Source organism: Squalius cephalus (genome assembly GCF_949319135.1).
Source record: "Squalius cephalus genome assembly, chromosome: 12".
NCBI lineage: Eukaryota > Metazoa > Chordata > Actinopteri > Cypriniformes > Leuciscidae > Squalius > Squalius cephalus.
The window spans coordinates 15028828-15048145 of record NC_137133.1 but is presented as its reverse complement, the minus strand read 5'-3'; the positions used below and the strand labels follow the sequence as shown (position 1 = coordinate 15048145).

Here is a 19318-nt window from a genome sequence, read left to right as displayed (position 1 = left end):
TCAGTTGTTGTCACAAGAACCGTTTGAGTAACTATAAGGTTTTGAGTCAAACGTCTAAATAGACAAACGTGTGTTTTCTCTGTGAGTGGCTTTTGGATGGTTTCAACAAAACCATCTTAAAGTTTTGTGGATTATTTTTCTAGGCATTAATAGGATTAATGTTCAGTAGCTTTTTGTAGGCAAGATTTTAATCTTTTAATTTTAGTTACAGAAATTGACTTCGAAAATAGATATACCCTGAGAAATATACATTAGAGTGAAAAATGTGACAACTAGCTAGCTAGCTAGCCCATATTTAGATAAGCGTTTCCACAGAAATCCGCACAATGCGTTATATAAAACCTAAAAAAAAAAAATCGCGTTTTTTTTTTTTTTTTTACCATATAGCCTACTGTAGGTGTTTTTACATGTGAAGGTTCCCAAATGCATGATTTGAGTGACACCTATTGATGAAACTGTGGATTGCTTTATCATGCAACATTAAAGTCATCATGAAATCAAAATGGACACTTCTTGTTTTTATGGAATATTGCAGTGTAAATTAAAAATAATATTTATCCATGCACATCATTATTATTTTTTAATGCACTTGCCCTCGTAATCTTTAATCAAGATAACTCCCTCCCTCTTGTATCTCTTCATTTCTCTGATGGCGTGTTTACTGACATGAGAGCGGACAACCTGTCACTCACATGACATCACAGCAATAGCAAACCACAACCAATCAACTCCTGATAGACAAAATTAAATAAAAATAAAAATACTTGTTCAAGATGCCATTTCACTTGGAACATCACATCAAAATAGGGAAGACGAATATGGCAACTTCTGTTTCATGCTGACTTTAAGCGTTAGATAATATTAGTAGGCTATACATTTAGCTAATTATGACAGTCTCTGTTGTACTTTAAATGTAATTTAAAGTACATGTTTGTAAAATTAGTCTGATGAAGCAAAAAGAGTGAAAGCTGCTAGCTGGTTGGGTGAAAGTCACTGATTCATAATGCAGTTTAGCAAACATTTCTGCCAAACGTATTTTATGAAGATACAGTTTTCTTCTTCTTCTTCTTCTAATTATTTCACAAGGAACATCTTCTTCTTTAGCAGGGTAGTTATGTTCTGGTGAGCCGGTGTGTCCTCTAACACTGCCACCTGCAGGGCCGTTTTTTTAACTTTATTAGTTGCCTGAAGGTTGGCTCGTTCTCCATTTGTCCAGTTTATTAGTCTCTGTACTGTTTCCACATGCCCGTCACGGCAAGCGCAGTGCAGTGGTGTGTCTTTATTGTTATCCAGGGAGTTGATCTTGGCACCGTTCTCCAGCAGAAGGCCCACCAGCGGCTCATGGCCATGTTCTGCCGCTAAATGCAGAGGAGTCCTTCTCCACACGTTCTTATCATCCACATTCATGTTCTTACCAGATACGAGAAGGACGCCAGCTGCTCTTTCATTCCCGCTTCGAGCTGCGTAATGCAGTGGAGAGCAGCCATCCATGTCCTTAGCTCCGACTTTGGCTTTACCGGCCAGCAGCGCCGAAACCGCCTTGGTGTGTCCCTGCATGGCAGCCAGGTGCAGTGGGGTCTTTTTCTCTTTTTCAGAGGCGTTGGGATCGGCCCCAGCAGAGAGCAGTAGCTGTATGACGCCCGCCTCCCCTTGTGCTGCTGCCCAATGCAGGGCTGTTCTCCCCTGTTTGTCTTTGACACAGAGGTCAGCCTTGGCCTCCAGCAGCTGGGCGACCGCTTCAGAGTGACCGCTCTGGCTCGCGAGGTGCAGGGGAGTGAGCCCATCCTGGGTGAGAGAGTTAATCTGAGCCCCCACACGCAACAACAGCGCCATCAACGCTGGCTGGTTATGTAATGCAGTTAGATGGAGAGGGGTCTGATCTTTAGGGCCACTGATGTTGGGGTCTGTGCCCTTATCCAACAATATCTGGATTAGAACAGAAGATTTCAGATTATTATACTTATAATGTACTTTAGTGACTTAAAGAGCAGCTTTTATTATTGCTGTAGATGATTACATTTCGGATTTCCAAGTTGTTCCAAACCTTTATGAGTTTCTTTCTTCTGTTGAACACCATATAATATATTTTAAAAGAATGTTGGTAACCAGACAGTTGATGTTATTGACCTCCATGTTGTTGTTTTTTCCTACTATGGAAGTCAATGGCTACCGCCAACTGTCTGGTTACCAACATTCTTTTATGTTCAACAGAAGAAAGAAACTCATACAGCTTTGTTTGTGTGTGTGTGTGTGTGTGTGTGTGTGTGTGTGTGTGTGTGTGTGTGTGTGTGTGTGTGTGTGTGTGTGTGTGTGTGTGTGTGTGTGTGTGTGTGTGTGTGTGTGTGTGTGCGTATATCAATCTAAAAACATTTTTTTTTAATTGATGTATTTATTTAAATACTTAAGCTATTGTTAATGATTTAAAATAGAGGATTTAGAGATTTTATTAATTATTTAATGATTCCTTTCTTATTTTAAAACTAGGGCTGTCAGTAGAATAAAATAATCATAAGTGGTGCTAGATTACATTGTAGTCAGTGACTACAGTGTTGTCCAAATCACATGACAAAAACAATAAAGTTAGTCAGGTATAGGTTACAAATTTTAGGAAATGTATTCGAACTACTTTTTGAATACTTTTTAGGTTACTTTTGACCTGATTCATTCATCACATTGATTTGAATAAGATAATCTTGTACCATATTGATATGAAGATACAAAGAGAAAAAAAATATATATTACATTGGTCACACTTTAGGTTAGGTTCCAATTCTCACTATAATTAACTATGACTTTTGCCTCAAACTTCCTATTACTGCTTATTAATAGTGAGTAAGATAGTTGTTAAGTTTAGGTATTGAGGATTGAGGGATGTAGAATATGTTCATGCAGAATAAGGCATTAATATGTGCTTTATAAGTACTAATAAACAGCCAATATCCTAGTAATATGCAAGCTAATAAGCAACGTGTTAATAGTGAGAATTGGACCCTAAACTTAAGCGTTACCAGTACTGGTATTACTGGTCTGTGTGTGCAATTCAAACCTGGAAGACCTTCTGAATGTATAAGCAGTAGACTTTTATAGAAAGGCAAATTTAGAATATAACAATGAAGTGGAATCAATGAATAATTTACTTCCATTGTGAGCATAACATGTAATCAAGTAATCAATCAAAAAGTAACTGTAGTCCGATTACGAGTATTTTAAAATGTAATATAATCTAATTACAAGTACTTGATTTTTTAAATCTATTTACATAATCCAGATTACATGTAAATTACTAGCACTGATCATAATTAGTTTCTTGATTTCTGACCAGTCTTTAAAAAGCAGAATGAAATGATAGACATATACAATTAATATAAAACATTTAAGATTATAAATATTGCATTGAAATATTAAATTTATATTAAAAATATTAAAGTTAACTTTGACAGCCCTAAAAATACGTTTTGTTTGTTGTTGTTTTTTTGTCCTCTCAATGGCATCCCCTTGTGGACTCCAGGTTGAAAACCCCTGATAATGCATATGTGTGTGTGTGCATATATTTTTTTAATAAAATGAATTGAAATTTAATTTAAAGGCTAAGCCATTTACCTGTGCTATTTGCATGCTGCCACTTTGGATGGCCAGGTGAAGAGCAGAGATCTGGTTTGGCAGTCTCTCATCCAGTCTGGCCTTTTTTGAGACCAGCACTTTGAAGGCCTCCGCATTCCCCAGCTCCGCGGCCAGAAGCACAGGTGTGTATCCAAGCTCATTAAAACTATTAACATCTGCACCATGATCAATGAGCGCAGCCACGACCCCGTCCAAGTTCCTCCGTACCGCTTTAAAAAGAGCCGAGTTCATCTCATTCTGAGACATGGACATCTGGACATACCGCAAAAACAGAGACAACAGAGACTTTCTGTTCAGCTCAAAGGCAGCATCCACGATCACAGAGTCCACTTGGGCTCCGGCCTTCAACAGCACAGCGGCGGTTTTCTCATTTCCGTGGCGAACGGCGTGATAGAGAGCCGTCTTCCTTTGACCATCTCGGGTATCTACTAAAGCGCCGTTTCTCAGAAGAACCTCTGCCAGTTTTGCCTCATCCTCAATGGCCGCCATGTGCAGAACTGTTGTCTGATTCTTGAGGCTTTTCTTCTCTTCGAGCACTAGAGCTTTGACCGTACTCTCATGTTGATTTTGAGCAGCCAGATGCAAAGGTGTCTTTGACGTGTGGTCGGCAGCATGGATGTCGGCCCCGGCCTTCACAAGGGCCAGAGCAACAGCAGTATGGCCCCGTCCTGAAGCTCTGTGCAGGGCAGTACGGCCCTCCGTGTCCTTTAGGTTCAGTTTCGCCCCCTGTCTGAGCAGAAAGTACACAACGGCCTCCTTCCCATATTCAGCAGCGAGATGTAGCAGAGTGTCAGAGGACGAGCGAGAACTATTGACATCCAAACCTTTGATAAGCTCCTGGAGGAGATGGAGATCACCTGAGGATATGGCTCTGAGGATGGCATCATGATCTTCTTCAGATTTCGGGATTTGTTTTTGTTCTATTGAAGACGTAGCCTCGTTCCGTATAGACTTCGGCTGGATTCTTTCAGGATTAAGTTCCTTGTTTGATTTTGAGTATTTGACAAGACCTTGTTTGTCTTTCTCCAGCAGATATCCAATCAGCTGTCTCCGTGCATCTTTAATGCCCTCATTAACCCCACCCACGTAAGTTCTCATGTGCTGGTAAAGGTCAGGCTCCGCTCTTTTCAGACAAGGGTAGAAGAAGATTCGGCAAGCACGTTCTCCTCTCGCGATCAAGACATTTAACATCCTGGAGTTCTTTTCCTCTTGCGCAGTGATGCTGGACATCATAGCTCGGCTGTCGGGTTGAAGAACTCCGTTTGCAATGAGGAGATCCAGCAAATCCTCTGTATTTGAAATGCCACTGACCAGCTCGCTTTTCTTCATGCGAATGACTTCGATCGCATAGGGATTGGTAAAGCTGGTTGAACCCATGTCAGCCTCTTGATGGTTCAGCGCTCTGAAGGAAAGCAGTGAGCTTCTGTAAACTGAAACGTGTGGACATGACAAAGCAGTCCTGCGCCTGAAAGAACCTGATTTTCTATGTCTTTATCACTGAGAAAGAAAAAAAAAACGTCTCTTAGCAACAATACGAAGTAAACAATAGTAAAAATTTGCATTAGGTTTTGTAATTTTCTGAAGTAAAGTGTTAATATAACTATGAAGTAAAGAAAAAAGCACATTGGTAACCTATTTTGATAGCATTTTAACATTTCTGATTAAGTGCACATGGTCTAGTTCTCTATTACAAGAAACCTGCGCGTGGATACTGTAACCATGACATGAGTTGTCTTTTGTATTTGAGTTTACAACAGTGCCCTTGCAGTTTGATCTTGAATCAGATATTACCCTTAAAAGAAGAGTGCTTAATTGTTTTTAATGTGCACTTGTAGTTTACTTCAAATTAATGAAATAAAGGCCACTTAAAGAGAGTACATTTTCACACTTAAAGGGACAGATCACCCAAAAATGAAAATGCTGTCATCATTTTCTCACCCTCATGTTGTTCCAAACCTGTATGAGTTTCTTGCTCCTGTTGAACATAACAGAAGATATTTTGGAGAATGTTGATGGAGAAACAGTTGATGGACCCCACTGACTTTCAATAGTATGAGAAAATAAAACTATGGAAAGTCAATGGGGTCCACCAAATGTTTGGTTACACACATTCTTCAAAATATCTTTTTATGTTCAACAGGACAAAGAACCTCATACAGGTTTGGAACAACATGAGGGTGAGAAAAATGATGACATTTCATTTTTGGGTGAACTATCCCTTTAAGTTAACTTTTTAATTTTTGTTTTAATAACATTTTGTCACATTTTAAAGTAAACTTATTTTCATGTGTTGACTAACATTGTAAAATACTTCATTATAATTTTAACTGTAGTTATTCACTATTTGAAGTTCATAGATTTTAAATACAAAATTGCAATTTCATCATTACAATTGTAGAAATTACATTAAAGTATAATTTAAAGACAATAGAAGTAACTCTAAATTACATATAAAGTCGGTCAAAAATAATTGCATTTAATATAAATTTAAACTATAATACATTTTCATTAATTGTATCTAACAAACAATTAAGTGTCCGAAAATGTTACAATCAGTTTGCAGTTAAGTAGCCTATATTCTTTTGAAGTATTATTTCCATAACATTTCTGAGCAAACTGTCATATTTATAAATGTTATGACACTTTTACTTACCACACATGCTAACAGGCTAATTGACTGACATTTTCAAAAATATATGGTACGAGGACAAAAAATGATAATGGCAAAAGTTTTTAAAATCAAGCTAAAACTAATTTATTATGACTAATCTACTTTTAGGTTTGTTGAACTTCAAATCAGTATGTATATGGCCACACAATACTGATATATATACATGTTTGTACTGTTAATAGCCTACTATAAAAAGGCCACTTTTCAGAGATTCTGCTCATATTTTGTTGGTAATAGAATATGTGTCGTGTATTTTAGTAAAGTCCTTGCTTCACTTTGCTTCAATTTGATAATGCGCCGGGTCAATGATCAATCCCCTTTTTCCAAAAGAGTGCACTAAAGGTCTGTCAGTCTTCTGGAGATTTAGTCTGAGGAGTTCCTCTTCCCGTAATACACACCCACTAGTTTAGATGACGTAGATCTTCCGACCGCGCGCTTGCCTTATATGGATAGGTAGGTGCCGTTTTTCCGGTATGATGTCATCGTTTGCCAAGTTTGGGCGGTGAAATAAGAGGATCTGAAAGATGCTAAATATTAATCTGTGTTGGTGACCTGGATACGAAATGAGATTTTTTTTTACTTGCCTCGTTTGTGTATGGTGACATACATTAAAAAAAAAAAAAAAAAAAAAAAAAACTCCCCACAAAACAAATATAACGGTGAGATTATTTTTAAGAATCATACCATGTATAGTATAATTATTTAAAGAAGATGTGTGTCTTCTATTGGCGTTTAGTCACGCCGAAGTTAACAGTCTGATCAGACTCCAAGAAACTGGAATCGCAAAAGAAACAAGTGGCTGCTTCAGCTTGATGAAGTGTAGGCCGATGGCGCCCTCTGCTGGTGCAAAGAGGTGTGCTGCTGAACACTGCATTATCATGATGAACCTTTGAGAACTTTTGTGTTTTCAGTTGACACAATAACGTGATTAAAGGCATGCATACTTCGTTTTAACAATTTAGTACTGAATTGTTTGAAGATGATTCGTTAATTTCAGCGTTATTGCACCTGACAAACAAGTTTTAAGTGCTGCTTCAATCTTTTGATAATTGAAGTCTTAAAAACAAGCTTTAATTGTTTGTAAGAGGTTTTCATTTCACACTTTAATCAGTTCAGAATGCATGCTATCATGTGTATTAGGCTACCGTTGAATGACTATTATGGGTTCAATTATTGTAGTTTTTGACAGAACTTTTGGACATAATCAGCTCCATTTTTCAATGTATGTGGACATTTCAAAACAGTCTCTCCCAAAAACACGTTTGTTTGTCTTGGTGAACACACACACCCCCCCCCCCCCCCCCCCCCCCCCCCACACACACACACACACACACACGAGAAACAGAGACATTGTTTTTCGTTTCACATAGTTTATTACAGTTCATAAATATTGATTAGTTTCTGATGTGCTCAGAAAACAAACATAAAAAATTATATTGTATACTTTACTTACAAATGGTAAACTTAAGTACTCCTGGTTGATCTTATTTACAAATAACAATGAGTGAAACCTCATTAATGAACTTTGTTTTTTTTTTTCAGAAAAAAAGAAACTGCTGAAGTTGGACTAACTCAAAGAAAAAAAGTCAATTCCATTCAGTTTAAGAACAAAAAAGTACAATGTGTAACTCGGAAGTCTGCAGGCAGCTTTTTAGGCAAGAGTTTAGCGGACAGAACTTCTTGCTTGGTGAGCCAGACATGAATATCCCTACTCGTGTCCCCTGTTTTACTCCTATAATACTGAGCGCTCCTCTGGAGCGTACAGGTCCATGCACAACCTGCTCGAAGTGAACAAGTCTCTTTTCTCGTCAGAAAGTAAAACATGTAACAGAGTGAGTCTCATGCTCTCTGTCGCTGTCTCTGTCGGACCGAGTTGGAGAAGTTTAGCCCTCCTCTAAAGTCCAGTCAGAACATCCTTTTACGGCACGCGGCCGGCCGGACGCTCCCGGTCCCGGTCCCAGCGGGCTAACGCCAGCAGTCGCGCCGGCTCGCAGTTTGTCCCTCGCGTCCATGTTAAGTGAACTCAAATGTCCTCCGGTTCCACTCAGAAGGTCTGCAGCTGCTGCGTCAACATGAGCTGGCAGCCGCTGTTGACGTGGTTCATGACTTTCTGCTTGAGTTGGGCCACTTGATCGCGCAGCATGTTGGCGGTGGACGCGAGCTCCGAGTTCTGCGACTTCAGGTTCTTGACTTTGTCCTCCAGCCGGGAGATCCTCTCCAGTTTCCTCTTCCGGCATTTGGATGCGGCGATTCGGTTCCTCATGCGCTTCCTCTCGGCTTTAATCCGCTCCTGGCTCTCCATGTCAATGGGGGAGAGAGGCGGGGTCTCGCCGGGCATCTCCGGCACTGTCTGGGGCTCCTCTTTCAGCGCCTGGAGCCGCGGGTGCTGGACGGGCAAAGGCGCGTTGACGCTGTGCGGCGGCGGCGGCGCGCTCGTGAAGCTCATCGCGGGGTTGGTGGCGGGGTTAAAAGTGTTCAGGTCCGCGTACACCGGCGGATCGGGGCGCATGGACGAGCTGTACACCGCGCCACCTGCTACGGATGCCACGGGTGCCATGGTGTTGTTGATGGTCGTTTGGGGAGCCGAGGTGACGTTGGGCATGTGCTGGTGATGCAGCTCGGCCAGCGCCCTCACGAAGCCCTCCGCGAAGCCCTCCTGCTCGTCGGTCACGTTCTTGGGACACAGAAACTGGGTCGGAGTCGGCGTTGTAGTGATCAGGCCGTTGCTGGACTGGATGATGAGCCTCTCCAACTCCGGCGAGGCCAGTTTGAGCAGCCCCACGTCGGGCGAGGTGAGGATCTCGTTGGCTTTGGCCCTCAGGTGGGGCTTCAGGTTCCCGGCCGGGTCGGTCAGATTCAGCGTCATGTTGTGTTTCAGAGCCTTGTGGTTGTATCCAAAAGCGGCGCTGTCATGCTGAGAGAAAGCGCTGTTTACAGAGTCATCGTAGAAAGTAGTTTCCATCTTGGTAGACATAGAAGAGAAAACGAAACTTTTTCGTTTAAAAACAGTCTGTCAGAAGTTCAGCGAGTGTCCTCGGAGACAAAAGCGAGAAGAGTCGCAAAGTTTAGAGCTCGCTCCGTAAACTCCCCGTCCCGCGAGAAACTTACTGCGTAAAGTTATCGCTCAGTGTCCCGAGCTGTTCTTCTGCTTCGTCTCGCGGATAGAGGCTCTTCCTCCGCCGCGCCGTTCTGAGATGCCGGTGTTTAAACAGCGCGGAGCCCAAAAGTGTTCTTGTTTATGTTAGTTCAAGTGTGTGTTGCCTAGATGTTTCACTGTGGCGAGATCTGTATACTCTGAGCTTCTCCAGCGTGGAGGCAAACCTTATCTGCTACCGCTGCCCCACTAAAAATAGCGATGATGTCATGCGCGCGGCCTCTTATTGGCTGGAGGCGCTTTACTGGGCGGAACGCAGTTTCAGATAAGGCGCGTTGCCTAGACGACCACCCAGAAGATTCTTCTTCTCGCGGTGGCTGATGGGATGAGGTAATGCTGTAAGGCGAAGGAGCGGTGCATTGTGGGATTACGTATTGTTTTTGAATATCTGGTTACCCGCTTAGCTGTTTTAGACTGTGGCAGTGGCGGGATACAAAGAAGCCGAGTAATGTATAACGTGTTACTTTTGTAACTTAATCTTTCACGTCACGACGTCTCAGTTTAAGAAGAAGAGGCAGTATGTGTGTATGAAGAATGTTTGAGAGTTGGGCAATTTCATTCGTGCGTCTCATAAGACTCAGCCGTCCGTAATAACATGACATGTGAACTGTTAAACACTGTCAGGTTTACCGGACGAGTAAATATGAATTGTTTATATATGATAGTAAGATACACTCTCGTGTGGCGCGAAGAAACAGGGCAATTGTCTGCTGTTTTGTAGCAAAGTGCGTTTGCTCCGTCCGTCAGCCAATGGTTTTGAAAAGGGGCGTGTCTTCTCGTGGAGTGACAGCGTGCCACAAGGTCCACCGTCTCTAGGGATCCTCTCAAAACTACACACACACACACACACACACACACACACACGTTAAATGTCACTGTTTAAACCACAACCGCGAACTAATCGAGTTCAACATGACAGTTGTTAAGTAGCTTACTTTTAAGAAGGGTTCATGCTAGGTTGGGATATTTTAACTCAATTTACACCAGTCTTACACTTAAGTAAAGATGTATTAACACATTTATTTGGATTAAATGTTGAGATGGACGTTTGGAGGTATGCTTTTGTCCTGTATCCTATCTGTAATTGTTTCCTTAAACAATATGACTCAGATTCTACCGTTTGATGTAGGAATAGCATAAATATAGTTTAAAAAGTCTGAACAATAGTAGACCTACATAACATTTATAAGACACGTTTTTCGTGACCACCAGGACTTGTCGATAGTCTCTGGCAGGTTTCACTTTGTTGCGACAGATCAAGTGCTCGTGCACGTAAACATGACATTGCGCGAATGCGCGTCACTGATTACAAAATATAGACTTTAATACACAGTTAATGCTTTGGCAATACATGGTAATAAAGCTGTTTGAATTTGAGTTCATACTCGTAATATATAAGTCATTACTTTAGCGAATCTAAGATAACATTAGTACACACATTATTATTATTATTATTACAATACATACGCATACGCATACACGAATTACCAAATAAAAGCATATGAACTAACCAAAGTGTAGAACGAGCCAATTCATACATATCTATTTATTTATTTAAATGATTATTTAATATTCTTTATTTAAATCCAATATCTCAATTTATACTTTTTATAATGAGCCTAAATTATACAAAATAATGTTAATAGATTGTGTATATAGTCACTTGAGATGTGGCCTTTGGATGGATTATGCAATATTTACTGACAGTTTAATTGGAATTTCTGTTGGATTTCTATTTCTATAAATCTTTGATCATTTGAAGTGCACAAAGGTCAGACGAGGGCTTTTATTGTAAATTAAAGGTCATGACCAGACTGAAGCATCCTGATCCTCTTTCTGATCACCACAGATGATGCAGGCAGTAGGGGATGTCCATAGTCACTTACAACAGAGGAAATCATCTGTGTTCTTGTACTTGATAGAAACTTGTTTGGGCAGCACAACCCAGACCAAACATAGAAGATGGCAGCTTGCCAATGTAACCAGTTCCACACACTATGTCTGTTTGCTTCTTTCCTTTTTTAGATTGCCTTGTATTCTCATATCACCTTTCGTACTGGTGTACTTTGTTACATATATTTAAGTGTGTTACGAAATCCAGGTGTATGTTTCCTTTTTAAATCTCATGTGTCATCTAGACTATTCTGGCTTTCACCTTAAAGTGACAGTTTGTCACTATCACCTGCTTCACCTAACATAAACTGTATTTACAGTAATACAATCGCAGTGTAGAGCAGTTATATCTATAGTGTGTGACAGTAACCCTAATATAAATGTTCTTTATGTGTATAAGAGAATGTTTATGCGATCACTAGTTATATCTTTCAGTGTCTGAGCCACCCAGTTAGAGGCTGGTATGGACCAGGCTTCACCGTTACCCTTGCACCCATGGAAAAAGCAATTATTTATACATCAGTGTATATACTATAACCTTTAATATGGCTGTTGGGTTAATATCAGATATCCATGGGCTGTTTTCATTGACGTGGCCTGTCGTTATTTGCAGTACCTCTGGCCGTCTCAGCAGTGGTCCGTCCGTATATGAGGAGGGTCTTGTGTAAATATCGCCCAGTTACCCGCCTCTGAGACGGACCAGACGGACTAGTAACACATGCTGAATTTGTGAAAACCGAACACACTGCGCTGGATTCATACAAACATGCATGTTCACTCAGCTGTAATTTGCTGTGTTGTTAAACAGGTTTAAACTTTTTTATATTATTGTTAAAGGGTGTGTTTGCTTCAGAATCTAAATCAGCCATGCTTTCCATTAACATTAGTAGAATGGGAATGTTTTGTTTTACTAGAACTTGTTCGTCCTTGTATGACATCCAGTTACGTTCTGTCCTAGGTCACGCCTAGTAAGAAAATAAATCCAAAAGGAGTAGTGTTTTAATTACATGCTTGGTGCATTCTTGAATTCTTTATTCGTGAATTCCAGATTTGATATGTATTTTTAGCCATTGTTTTCATTTTGGCGGATCATTTACTTCGAAATATAATGCTCTTAATTATATTTTGATATTTATACTGTTCATTATTTCAATTAATATTACATGGTGAGTTGGAACACGTGATTGCCATCCAGCATCCAACTATTTTACAACACTAAAAAATTATATGATCAACAAGTTATGAAAACATATGTTTTTACATTGCTTTAACTCATCAAAATAAGTTAAGCAATTTTCAACCTTTTTTAATAAGTTATACAGGATTCAACTCATTTTTAAGTTAGTTTAATGTAATTTAAGTTGAAATGACTTAAACATAAAGTTGATTGTACCTAAAAATGTAATGAAGCAACTTTTTTTTACAGTGAAGTTGGGGATTTTCTATGAAGCTGTACAATATGAATTGTACGAAAACATTATTGTTTTGAAAAAAAAATGAAAAAAAAAACCCCATCATAAACAACACCACTGGGCGTAAGCAAATTGTACAAAACTGTATGAATGAAATCGGATAATCATTCATACTAATTGAGATTGTGTTGGTATATCACCCGTGCTACTTTTTATGACTCTCGTATCACATCGCACACTTGCTCTGTTTCGCGTCATACTGGCGCTATCTTACATCCCAGTTTTCGATGTTAGTGAAAATGATCTCCGAGAACTTCGGCATAAGCATTAGGTCTACTTTAATATCGTGAGCAGTGTTGCTGCTGTGCATTTGAGTTTGTGAATCATGTTATATCTGAGGCGAGCGGAGCTTGAGGAACAGCTGCCCGGTCATGTCCCCTGCCCTGCTGCACCCTTCTCTGTTTTAATGCCAGTCTGTCCAATCCCTCATAAAAGCCCATTGTGGTCCCAGGCCTGTCACTGTTAGTCTGTAATTAGTGTTCTGTAGTTCATTGCCCTCGAGCCCATGGTTAGAAATCACCAGGGTCCTAATGGAGGGCTGGTCAAGGGTCACAGAGTAATCCTGTCGTATCCAGGCCTATTGTCAGGACTCCACAGCCATCCTAACGGCCGTCTCCTGTCTCCCAGTCAGAGTAAATCAGAGCACTGGCGCTAGCAGGACAGAGAGAAAGAGTACACAGGACAGGTAACCCTGTGGGGGTCATAGAGTGTTTTTTTTTTTTTTTTTTTTAATGTGGAAGAGAATAGGCTCTTTTATGGATCACTGCTCAGTAATCACCTCACTACCTAAGTTTTAGTGATGCTTGCCTTATTATTGCTCATAATTAGAGTCAGGACTGTGTTATAAATGGAATTGTGCTACAGACACGAATGATGCAGGGGCAGTTTACATGACACCGTTTTCTACTAAAAACTTTTTGTTTTTACAACAACAGCATTTTGCGAGGCCTGAAAATGCAAACTTTTGAAAAAATTATTCAAAGTGCAAGTTTTTGAAAGCGTTACCATTATAGTCTCAGTGTAAACTAAGTGCAAATTTGTGAGGGTGATGTCATGTGCATGTGTATTATGTGTTCAGTCTATGGGTGCGTAGTGTTTCTTTACAAAGTAACATCGCCAACTACTGGCCTAGCAGAAGAATACAGCGTTTTTAATTGTTTTCGTGGATCCGTGTGAACGGAGATCATTTTGACAACATTAGCGTCTGTACGCGAAAAAGCAAAGGAAAATCTTTTCCATTTTTAGTACATTATTGTCGTGTAAATATACTCTAAAGTTTGCAAGTTGTTGAATTGAGGTGTTTTATTACTTTAAGACTTGGCAATTTATCACCCATTTTATCATGGTTGAATATCGGATATACATTTTAGGATGGACCTGGTGACTTTTATTATAGTCAACTAAACTAAATCCATATTCATCATTAACAGAAATTAATCATTAACAGAAATAAAACAGAATATCAATATCAACATATATATATAAAATCTATATATTCTAGCTATTTTTTAGCAACATTTCTGATTTTCCTTTAGTTTAGTTTTAGTTTAGTTTAATGTTTAGTTTAATTTATTTTAAGTAATAAAATAAATAAATCTAAATAAACTTAATACAAACTATATAGATGTAAAAAAAAAAAACTAATAAAAATGAAAAAACACAACAAAACATAAGAGCTACATAAGGTCTAATGGCATACAAAGGCAAAACTGTTATTACACAAACACTGGAACTGAGAAAAAAAAAGCTCAAATGTTTTTAATTGAGTTTGTTATTGATTTGATACCAAATTTTAATTGAATCTAATAGTTTGAGCCAAATCTGATTGCCATTTAAACAAAAAGACTTCACAAAATAGTCTATTTTTTCTTTAGAGAACTATGTATTTTCAAGTTAGTTAATAAGAGACTGATAATCTCAACCAGTTTTGGAAAGCCATTTATTTCACTTTGGATTGTTTTGTCGAGCCTCACCTCCAGTTTTTGTCTTTATCTTACCTCACTCTCATTCAGTTTTTAGTGTTTCATAACACATTCCATTGGGACAAAGGCAGAGATGTTTTGAGATGCATGTTTGTTCATAACTGAATTTAAACCAACTGAAATATTGATACATCTCATTCATCTATTCATAAACTCCTGTAATTTTGAATTACAGTGAATGAAAGATTGATAAAGAAGGCTGATTGTGAAGGCATGTGGCTTTTCATTCATAACCATTTCCTTAGGAAGAAAAAAATAGAACAAACTGGAACAGGTGGAGAGGGAGATAAGACGAACTCTATACTATACCTCCATGTTCAGTGTTGTTACTTAGTGCTTTAAATGAAGCAACTCCCTGACAACAGAAACTTGCACGCAAAGATGGATCCCTCAGTGGCAAAATAGAAAACATAATCTAATTGATCCATAACATGCATTGTGTTTGATGTCTCCTTTAAATATACTTGCATTTTTTAGTGCTTTTGTTGAGTTTAAGGGTAGCACAGCTTTTAAGAAAAATGTAATTTATTGTTCTGCAGGCGGACATATGGTGGACAGTTGTTGGAAATCTTGGGATTGATATGCTTGGGGTATTTATTATGCTTATTCACCAGGGGCTGAAAAAATACTTGCGCAGACCCACATCTTAAGTTTACCAGCCGTGATCGTGCCCACCACATAGTTGGCAGCAGTGTGAGACACTAATGTGGTTTATGATAACATCTTTCTCTGCCATTTGCGGAAGGCGCTTTTGTGGTTATTTTGTGACGTCCAGGTTTTTGTGGTTTCACTGAGGTTGTCACTGAGAGTCCTAAGCTCTGTATTTACACAGTGCCTATAATCCAACTTTTATAAAAAAAAAAAAAACTTTTTCATGTATTAATGACCAGACACTGTATATATTTAGTATATATAATATTTTTTATAAACTACTTTACAGCATATTAATATTTTAATATTATGTCATGTGGTGCAACCAACATGCAGGAAAAAAGTCAGTAAGGCTCTTAAAATATCAGATAATTTAATAATAGGATTATTTTGTTTTACAAAGAAAGGTTAGTTCCGGTTGTAAAATGTCATATGATGCAAACCCTCAAAAAGTTAATGATATTAATGAATAATCATATAATTAATATAATAATTCATTATATTTGTAAAAACAATACTTTGAAAAATATATTTCTTCTTTCCATTTTATTTATGATTAAGGTGTGTATACTCTAAGATGTATTCATGGTGTAAGGAAATATATTATTACATTTTAAATTGTGGTTTCACCAAATGACTCTTGTAGTCACCAAATGACGAAATTAGATTTTTTTCTTGAAAATTTTATACATATTTTTTTCTTAACAATATAAAACCAACTAACTAACAATATGGCACATGTGCTTTAAACTTGATTTCTAAAAGTTTTTTTTTTTCCTTTTCTTTTTTGTGGACACTCTTAGGTAACACTTTATTTTAAGGTGACAAAGTTACACGTTACTACATGTACTTACTATAGTAATAACAGTAAATTATGCATAATTACAAGTAACTAACCCTAACCGTAACTCTATTGTAAGTACATGTAGTTCATTCATATTACTCAGTACTTATTTGAGTAAGTGCAGTGTAGGCTTGTCACCTTAAAATAAAGTGTAACCCACTCTTATTTGTCATTGACCCTCATATTGGAGAAACACATTCTGTTTTTCTTATTCATATTCTTCTCTGCAGCCCAGCTGAACTGAAGTGGGGGTGTGACCTGTGCCATTGTATTTGTGCAGAATATGGACTCTCTTCCTCTTTCTCCTCTTCTTTTTGCCACCTACGCCATCCTGTGTTCTTTTTCCTATCAACAGAGACTGTTTATGCTCAGGCTAACTCTGATAAGACAGAATGTTGTGTTTGTCTTTTTAGTCGTTCGGCTCTAGCCTTGTATCAATTTCATTATCTGCTCGTGCACACACTCGCGCTCATATACAATCTCTGCATGGCTATCCTTACTACAACTAGGGCAGGAAATCCGTTGCCTTGAAAACAGTTTTAGTGGAGCTCCATTGTGTTGGTTTGTTCTTTCCAGAAAACCCAGTGCCCACGTGAGAGGAGTGAACTTCCTGAGCGTTTTCTGTCACACAGCACGAACGCTCCACCAACTCCCAACTGTTTTGCTCAATAACACACTCTAAGCCCTAGTTTTCCCTCATACGGGTTCTTTATTGGCATTGATGGTTCTATGTAGAACCTTTGCCATTGGCCAAAAGGTTGTTTATAGTGGAACAGGGTTCTTTAGGTTAAGAAAGTACTTTGTTCACTGAAAGGTTCTTTGGGATGTCCAAAATGGTTCTTCTATGGCATCACTGTGATATTCATCTTTTGGAACCTTTATTTTTTAAGTGTGTATGTGCATGTGGTAATCACTTAAGAACTGCCCGGTTTTATATAGAAACAATGACTCTTTTTAGTCAAAGCGAGTAAATTCTCCAGAGAGGGTCTTTGTGGGCCCATGGTCTTGCGCTAAGGGAGATTGCTGCTGGTGTGTGTAGGCTGAGAGGTTGTAGGTTGGAACCTTATGACGCATGGCTCAGTTTCTTTTGCTTGGCCGGGTGTCAGAATGATTACCAATAACACAAAGGCTTTCCCTCCAAGAACTGCTGTTGTTTCAGCTGTTGACGGAGAGGGAAAAAAAAGGCAGGTTCCTCTACGGGTTGTTTTCTCAACCAGCTGCGTCCTTGTGGACGGTGTGTTTTTTTTCTTCTTCATAGTTTTATCAACAACTCAAAAATAATAACAGGAAAGCAGTTGTGAAAACATCGTACCAGTCTTAATATTCTTTTGCCGTTCCACCTCGTTCATTTGAATTATGAAATGGTCAGTTGGTGTTATTGGGGAAAGTGACTGCGCTGTGCTTTGGTGAGGTCGTGGCGGGTTTCTTCTTTTCTCTGTAGGTCAGACATAATTAAAGGCACTGCTATGAAGGAGACGGGACAGCTGTTTCTCAGCATGTCTCACAGCACTCCTTTGAGTGCAGAAGGACGTGCCAGTCCAGCTCTCTGCTCTCCGCAGCACGTCTCTATCAACAAATGACAGGAGATGAGACAGAGCCAACATCCCTACGTTTACACTTCCTTAAAGCTGTAACTGTGGTCAAGTTTACTGGCCTGCCAATGTGTGAGCTTGCATTTGTCTACATATTATTTGACTGAATATTTTGAATGTTTCCTGTGTAAATACTAGGCTGAATCATAAATGCTTTTAGAATCACAAGCGCAATTTTAAACACGGTCACATTTCACAACATATGAGGGTGGGTAGATGGTTAAGAGCAAATGATCTGCAGAAGAAGCTCTTGGGTCAGAGCTGTAACACACACACACGTTTTGGTCACTTCTGGGTACAAATTTGTCCCCAAAATATAGTAAAGTAGGTACACACACACGCACGCGCGCGCAGACATCGCTACAGGTTCATTAAGCCATGACAAACTGATTGACTTGGGCAAAGAGGGCTCAAATGAACAGAAATGAATTAAGCATTAGCACCTCAATTCACCCTCATTCAGTTTGTCAAAGTACTTCCATTGTTTATGCTTACATGCGACAAATGTTCCCAGTCGCACAAGGTGACATGTGCCCCCTCCACCCAGTTGAAACAAACCTTTGTGCAAACCACGGACGTGACCCTGAACCGATTGTAATGTCCCGGGAATGATGGAAAAACCTTGGTTATGCCAAAACTGCCTCATTAACATTAACAACATAAAGACCAGTATAATAGTATGCCCATTTGAACCCATAGGACTCTTATTTGGCCATTGATTATGTGCTCACATTGTTAACCAAGTACTAGATTAGCAATAAATGACTTTTTAATTCCCTCTATATGTTGTTTGCTTTATTTCAGAGTTTGATGATACCCCTGAAGCATAACTTACAAGCGGCCCTGCTCCGAGTCGTCTGACCCTTTTAAAACAGGCCAATTATAGCGCATTAATGGTGGTGCCATTTTAGAAAGATCTGGAGCAGAATCGCCACATCTAAAGGTCAGTATTACCTCAGTGGAGTGATCTTATTGCTCTGTGAGTTATTTTATCGTGACTTTTTGTGAAGCACTAAAATGAAAATCAAGTGAACCGAGAGTACATTTCTTAGTTTATAGACCCTGCAGACTTCCCTGCGCTGGTTAAAATATGATCTGACATGCGAAGTGTTTTAAACAGGGACATGTGTTCCCGATCGTATTTTAGATCTTGAAATGGATTCTTGAGACCTCTCCTTTTAATTTCGATGTCAGTAAGATATTGTAAAAAGCAGATTTAAACGTCAGCTCAGCCTTTTATCTCTGATTCATTGCGGGACATAAAAGGTTGAAATATTATGTCAAATCATTTGGTCATTGGCGTGTGTGTGAATTGCCTGGATGGATGCGCTACAGCTTGTCACCTTCATGTCTCTTTATAGCCACAGACAGGGGTGTTACACTATCAATATTGTCTGACAGCAGGACTTTTCATCCATCAGCATGCGCCCTTCTCCAT

The 19318-nt window shown here is 39.2% G+C and overlaps 2 protein-coding genes and 1 long non-coding RNA gene across 3 annotated transcripts in view; 1 reads left to right on the top strand and 2 right to left on the bottom strand.

Moving 5' to 3' along the window:
- Window positions 1-19318, top strand: part of LOC307168726 — a 90631-nt gene that overhangs the window by 576 nt on the left and 70737 nt on the right. Inside the window, exon 2 of the long non-coding RNA XR_013822964.1 lies at window positions 18685-18823. This is a non-coding gene — a long non-coding RNA (uncharacterized lncRNA). The remainder of the gene's footprint in view (window positions 1-18684; window positions 18824-19318) is intronic.
- Window positions 566-4998, bottom strand: caiap (CARD- and ANK-containing Inflammasome Adaptor Protein; the record flags this gene model as incomplete). Its single annotated transcript, XM_079889245.1, has 2 exons — window positions 566-1926; window positions 3601-4998. 2 exons carry the CDS (start codon window positions 4996-4998, stop codon window positions 1075-1077), a joined length of 2250 nt encoding a protein of 749 aa, XP_079745371.1. The 3' UTR covers window positions 566-1074.
- Window positions 7643-9615, bottom strand: jun (Jun proto-oncogene, AP-1 transcription factor subunit). Its single transcript, XM_079888926.1, has one exon. The coding sequence runs from the start codon at window positions 9264-9266 to the stop codon at window positions 8337-8339; it is 930 nt and encodes a 309-aa protein (XP_079745052.1). The 5' UTR covers window positions 9267-9615; the 3' UTR covers window positions 7643-8336.